The sequence below is a fragment of the Copadichromis virginalis genome, linkage group LG7, assembly GCF_057382275.1.
Source record: "Copadichromis virginalis isolate Kocher_CV1m ecotype Utaka linkage group LG7, C_Virginalis_male_GT1.1, whole genome shotgun sequence".
In the NCBI taxonomy this organism is placed as follows: domain Eukaryota; kingdom Metazoa; phylum Chordata; class Actinopteri; order Cichliformes; family Cichlidae; genus Copadichromis; species Copadichromis virginalis.
Window position 1 is genome coordinate 35,692,042 of NC_140624.1, and position 7,311 is coordinate 35,699,352.

At 37.5% G+C, this 7,311-nt stretch overlaps 1 protein-coding gene across 1 annotated transcript in view; it reads left to right on the plus strand.

Annotated features, from left to right (window-relative positions):
• Nucleotides 1-6,964, plus strand: part of man1b1a (mannosidase, alpha, class 1B, member 1a) — a 30,193-nt gene extending 23,229 nt beyond the window's left edge. The window contains exon 14 of the mRNA XM_085463203.1: nt 212-6,964. Coding sequence (XP_085319329.1) covers nt 212-421 — 210 coding nt within the window. The 3' untranslated portion in view covers nt 422-6,964. The remainder of the gene's footprint in view (nt 1-211) is intronic.
• Nucleotides 6,965-7,311: the final 347 nt, after the last annotated feature.

Consider the following 7,311-nt stretch of genomic DNA (forward strand, 5'->3'; position numbering starts at 1 on the left):
GCAGTGCAGACTGATTACTGATGGAGAAAAGAAAAGACCACAGTTCAATGTCTCCCTCTCTTGTGGCTTCACAGTGCATGCACGGAAAGCTGATTGTTTTTCATGTGTAAAACTTTGGGCAGCATTGGAAAAGTTTAATTTGCATTATGATATATTTTCTGCTTCCCAATGGGGAAATTAACTTTCTGATTAGGTGCCTCTATTGTTGCAGGTCTCTGGTGGTGGCTACACATCCATTAACAACGTCCGCGACCCACTTAGCACCGGGCCCCGGGACAAGATGGAGAGTTTCTTCTTGGGAGAGACATTGAAGTACTTCTATCTGCTCTTCTCTGATGACATGGAGCTTCTCAGTCTAGACAAGTATGTCTTTAACACAGAAGCTCATCCTCTCCCCATATGGCCCTCTCCACCTAAGTGAATACACTGGAGACATCAGTGAAAATCAGGCCCGTGGAGTCAGGTGCATCTCTAAGTCTCCGTCCAAGCTGAACTGCTGTGTGAAAGCAGATCTGTGCTGTCTGCCTGATATGTAAAGGAGTTTAATTTGTTTTGGGGGGTTTTGTTAATTTTTCCTAAGGAAAAGGTTAGTGACAGAGCTGGTCTCTAATGTAAAAAAAACAACAACAACTTTTTAAAACTCAGATCAAGCTACCGGGAACACTTTTATTTAGTACTTGGGTGACTGAGAATCTTCTTGTTTGTTCATTTTTGCTATGTGAGTTCAAAAACTCTCATTAGTCCTACATGTTGAGGAGTCCTGGCTGTTTAGGTGTCTGTTGACTCTCATGCTTGAAGGGCAGTGATTGAAATGTTTTGAGCACGTTCAGCTGAATTTTATATTTAAACGTTTGGCTCTAGTGTGTGAGTGTGGTGTGACGCATAGTTATCTTTACACTGGCACTTATTCACATATAAAAATGACACAAGTCAAAAACCCCTCAGGATTTTGTTACTCCGTGTGGCCCTATACCCCTGTGTGTGGGAGCTATGGGCTACTGCAGCACACAGGGGATCAGTTCCAGGTCACAAGTCAGTGCCTAGCTGCAGAGGAAATCAGAGCTTTCCTAATACTGAACATTTATGTCTTTGATTTAAAAAAAAAGTCTTCAAGTAAAATAATAGGACAAATACCGATTTTTACACCCTCATGCTGTGCAGCTTCCAGCTGTTGACCTCTGTTACTTTTCATTGCTCTTTTTTGTTTTTTGTCTTCTTCTATATCACTTTTACACTTTTTAGCTGTGATTTACATGATTCTGCAAAATAAAGAGTTAAATGAATTAAATTCCTGAACAGCCATATCTGTGTTTGTAAAGAAAAATGTGGCTGTTGTTTACGATCTTTACCTTTTTTGTGTAGCATTAAAGCAGTCGTGGTTCTTTAGGTGTTACCTGTGTGCCAGTAAACTGGCTCTACAGATGTAATAACGATGTAATAAGTCTTGAATAATAATCTTGGCACAAGAAGCTTTGCAGTCTTTGTTCTTTCAGAGTACGTGTTTGATCAAACTTTGGTTGAATGCACTTACTAAAATGCAATACTGTAACCACCACTCATTTGAGCTTCTTGTGTACTTTACAAAAAAAAGGTGTCATCAATGACCTGCAATTAGATCATGGAGTCATGGCCTGGAATATAACCCCCCCCCCCCCCCCCCCCCCATTAATAAATAAATACACAAAGTGTCAATTGCCCCCCCTTGAAGCTATGTTAGCAGATCAGCCAGTATTTGGCAGGAAGTTTAATGCTTACTGTATATTTAGGCACTTTATGTTTCAAAGTGAAGATGCTAAACTGTTTGATAGAGAACCCCTATTAGTAAGCCCTTGGCCACAGGGGGAAGGAAGAACTCACTTTTTTTGAGAAGGGGAGATGGACACAAGCGGGCTTAGGGAGATGCAGTCATTTATTATTATTATTATTATAGATATATTATTGTGATATTGAATATATTTGCACTTGCAGTGCTTAACAAATTTATTAGCCTGTCACAAAAAGAAGAAAACACAAATATTTAAGAAATCGTTGAAAAGCTTGAACAAAATTCTTATTTTTATACCCAAATCTGAGCTGGCAAACTGGACTTGAAGGAAGTCAGAATTTAAGCATAATGTTCAATCACATAATCTATTTTTTGTGTTCAGTAATGCAAATAAATGGAATTTGGCTTCTTAAATTAATATATATAAATATATACGTATATATTTGCATTTGCAGCATTAAAAACATATTGGTTAAAAGGCATAAAAATGACTAATTACCAATGTGGGTAATTTAGGGAAGCTGTGGAATAAACACTCAGTGATTGTTTAATAGACTTGTTAAGCACAATATATTCCATAAAGGGAAATTTCTATGGTTGCCATACAGTTTTAAGCTGGTAGTCACTTTAAGTTTAGATGCAAACAAACCTACTAACATTATCATTCCAGTATCCAGTATTTGGCCCTGATATCATTTTTCTCTGTAAATTAGATTTGGAAACAAGGAGGTCATGTTATATTCAAGGGCTAGAGCACTTGGATTCAATAAAACATCATACTGTTTCTGTATGGAGTACCAGTACAACACATTCTTGTACTGCAGTGTTTTGGCTGGTGAGTTTCTAATGCGACAAATTCTCGTTATAAGAGGAAGCAGGTATTCTCTTCATTACAGCGGTGGCGCTCACCTGCAACCTCTGCAAACAGCTCTGTATCAGATGATCAGGAGCTCATTGTTTGGTTGTTTTTATCTAGAAATGTGTTCCTTTTTAGTTCTGTTCTGTTATCAGCTAAAGTAAAAGCCACTCCATCAGATATGCTTTATTTCCCTTGACTAAACATTTTGTAAATCTGTATTTTTCAGTGCCATTCTGAGCTTCATGTGGGCCAGAAAACAAAGGCATTACTCTACTTGTATTTGGACCACCTTCCCCTAGTTTAGTACTGTGTAGGCTGAAATTGTGGCTTATGGGTTTGAGAGTTTAATTAACAAATTTGTGCTGGGTTCAATAGGCGACAGCGTATCTCCCTCAACTCTGACTGTGGAGAGGATTCAAAAGTCTTTCATTCAGGATATTTGTTCACAAAGCCAAATGTCACAGCCAGATTTTGCAGACTTCCGTCAGAGGCAAAACTGGCTGAAACTGACTCAAATCAATCTGCTTTCATGGTCACTTTAAATTTGTTCCGTTTTGGTACCACAGCAGTCGTGGAGATTCTTGCAAGACCCATGTAAATTAGCAATGATGTATTTATAGAAAGTCTTTAAGAGTTTCTGAAGCCCATGCTGCATTGCCACCGAAATACATTCTTTATGAATGCAAATGACTTCCTACTATCTCCTGACATCTTCCCTGGGACTCTGTCAAATACTCAAGTTTTATGGTGGAAATAGACGGAGATACTAGTCTGACAAAAAGCTTGCAGGAAAAAAAAATCTGTTTAATGCTTGACAGTGAAGAGACTGAAGCTATGAGGGATAGTCCATATACACGTGGGTTTGACATGGCTCAGGGACTCTTTGCCAACAGGAGTGTAAAATGGCCTATTCGTCAAAAACAAATGTTAAAAATATGTGGTAAATGTGATCGGTCATTATGGTTTCCTTTTACTGGGCTAATACAACAAATAGCTGGCCATTCTAATGTTCTAATGACATGTTTAAGATTTGTATTTTTTAAAACTCGTCTATCCAAGGTACTGATGGCAACGTGTCTTCCGTCCATCTGTCCACAATTCACAAGAATCACTACTCCAAGAATATTGGTCATATTTTAGTGAAACTTGCACACCATGAAACCAGACTGAGGGCATATTGGTCATTTAATGACCACTTTTAAATTTTTACACGAATCACTACTCCTTCTAGAGTATTGGTCAGATTTTAGTGAAAGTATATTAATTTGTCCTGGGTATGATTGTTTGCCAGTTTCCTTGACCTTTTAATTTCTCAAAAGTTTGTGCAATGTAGTTTTTATTCTGTACTCTGAACATTAAAATAAATTATGATTTGTGATTTTTGTTTAACAGTTTTTTTTAAATATGTGATTTATTCTAATTTATGATGATTGATTCAGTTTTTGTTTATTGATCATGAGATGTCAGATCTATCATATGCCTATATTGGGCCATATGGGATGCCTGTTTTCCTTATGGTAATGATAGGAAAAAATCTATTTCATAGACTGATCCAGTGCACTGTAAGCACTGCTTTAAAGATAGTTGATCACAGACTACTTCTGATTTGTATCTGTTTTTGAACTAGATGAAATGTCAAGGCCCACTTGTAAAGTGGTCCTATGTTGCTTTTCTTTATGTTTTGACATATACTGTTACAGTTAGACTTTGATCAATATATATCGGTCCCAACGAAATCATCAGTCTTGACTGATGGCCAATATTAGCCATTTATCGATATGTTGATTTTGACATTTAAAATGGCCACAAATGAAAATTTAAAAGCAGAGTTGGAAGAAACACCCTTCAGCAATGTTATGGGTTTTGCAAAGTTGATCTGGGCAGAGCAGAAATGAGTATTCCACATCTGACGGCAAAACAAAATTATTTTTAAAATCCATCCATTTTCTGCCTCTTACCCAAATCGGGGTCACCTGGTCAGCAGCCTAAGCAGAAAAGCCTGGACCTCCCTCTCCCTGGGCAACCTTCTTCAGCACATACAGGACTAAATTATCTTAGTAAGGACTAAAGGACTTTGGTAAGGATTTAAAAAAACAAAAAACAAAACTATGCGCAACAAGTGTTAGGAAAATCAATTTAATGTCTTTAATCACATTAAATATGGCCAAATTTTCAAATAATGCGCTTAGGCTGAGGCTAATTATCTCCATCTATCGTTATGACCACAGAAGCCCTGCATACCTGCCTTTCAGACTTTGGTTGTTACATGCAAATAAAACAATCAAGGAAGGTTATTTAAAAGGAGAAGGAAAGGAATCAAAACAAGTTGTTTTAGAGTGCGAAGCAAAAGATAAATGAACATTATTTTTAACTGTGAACAACAAAGGGACTCCAGTAGAGTCCAAGAGTAAAGATATGGAGCTAGAAATTAGCATAATGGGTCCGCTCAAACATCATGTTAATAAGCTTCATCCACCAGAGAGCCATACTGACCCACATATTTGAATGTACACTACTGTTGCCACTGTTCTGCTGTGCCTGTTTGGATGTATATTGTGCTTTGGTGGTTTTGTTTCCTCTTTTGTGTAATTACTGCTGCTGGAGTGGAAGTTTGAGCACAGAAAAATTAAAAGTCGGGCTTGTATTTTTAATCAGGGTGGGTGGATGACAAAAAGTGGTGTAAATATTTTTAATGTAAATTGTTTCCTACAGAATTAAATCTGTGTCCTGTTTTCTGAGCCTTTTCTCGTCTTAATATTGTGTAACGTCATGTTGAAAAAATGTAATTGAAAGATGCTATTTTTGTTTTGCTATGTTGGCTTTTTTCCCGTTTTTGTTGTTTTTGTTGTTGTTTTTCAAGGCATAACCATTGTCACACCAGCTCGTCAAAGAGTTGAGAGATTCAGTATGAACCAAACTGTTTGACCGACTGGCAGACAAACATTGCCATAGCCTCTCTCTCTTTTGTCTCCTGTATAATCTCTATTTTTCCCACATATAATTTACAAAGAGTTTTGCAGAAGCTGAATCCTGTAAGCAGCTGGCTTTAAGGGAAGTTTAACATTTACTGAGACTGATGTCTGTTGACTGAGTTTTTCTTTCCTCCCTCACTGCACAGTAGCAAGGGGATAATTAAATCTCCTAGCATCTGTTCTACACCGTCTCATTTACAGTTTTCTATGGTTTATAATTCAATTTTTAATTCCTGCTGTATAAGAAATGAAAGATGAGCCGTGTTAACGTGTCTTAAGATATGTATTTAACCTTGCGTGTTAATTGTGCCACGCTTCAACTGCACTTATTATGGTGGCACCATGACAGTGTAAAAGTCAAACACGGCTTGTGTGTCAGAAAGTGAACCCCAAATGGAGTTGGTTTATGCCTCCATTATTTTTAATGGACACTAGAGGGCAAAATGTGTGATTGGATAAAGAGCTCTCTTCCTGTTGAAGTCTATGGTGAAAACGGACACAAACTCTTATGAGTTTATTCTCAGTCACTCAATTGGAATGATGCAGAGTTAAACGTTAAGTCTGTTTTGCACGTTTTGGTCATTCTAAAATTCAGAAAAGATGATACTCCATGAAATGCTCAATGGCTAATGACTGGTAATTCATTCATCTTTCATACAGTGTATGGATGGTGTAACACAGCTTTATCATATTGTAATTATTTTTTGTCCCCAATTGTACAAAAAGTCTTTGGTAAAGTGTTTTTTCTTTCTTAAATAAACGTGTACATGAAGTGAAATGGATTCGACAAATGTTATATTTCAAAATCTTGTCTTTTTTTTTTCTTTTTGAGAAGCGATTGTACAATTTAATGTACAGTATTTGTAAAAACTATTTTAATTGCTGATTGGCAGAATATACCACTTGTGATTATGTCTGCTATATTTTTCATGAAATCTGGGCAATAAAACGTGAGCACTGTCTGTCGGTTCCTGCCTGCACAGGCTCCTGCTCCGACTGTCACCTTGTCGGGGACCTAAGACGTGGATCAATTTTGTTTATGCTGCTTCAGTCGACTGATTGAGCCACTTGAGGAAAAAAAACAACACACAGCTTCACATGGCCGTCACTTTACTTCACTGTGACAGAGCCCACAAGTCGATAACTCATCTGCATGTCTTACAGAAATGATTATTTTTCAAAGCTTATAATGTTTTGACACTTTCTTGGTTTGTTCTTTGCTTTTCCTAGAGCATTTTTCTTTTTCTCAAATCTCCACAGGTGACTGATTTAGCACTTTGTAACTCAAATTGTGGCTTATTGAAATGTTCGCTGAAGTCAGACTTTTTTCATGCCCACTGAATTTTCCAATAAAGCTTTTCAGTGCAACGTTTTCTCGTTCTGCATCCAATAATTCAAACTTTAGAAAAGCTGGTTTTCTGTGTTATAGATATCTTTTCCCTTCCCGTCTCTCCCTATTGAACTCTATGGATGTCTTTGCAGATATGAATGGCTGGGTGCTGGTGCATGCCGCCTTGTCATGACCATTTGCCGCATTATGCAAGTCTTGAGCCAGTCTTAATATTTTGTTTCCAAAGAACCAGACATGCCCTGCTGCAGACTGGTGACCTGCACCCCGCCTATCACGACTATGATAGCTGGAAACTTTTGAAAAGGATAAGAGGAAGAGAATGGAAGGAACCAGACGTTCTTGTAATTCTGAAAAGCAGATTTAA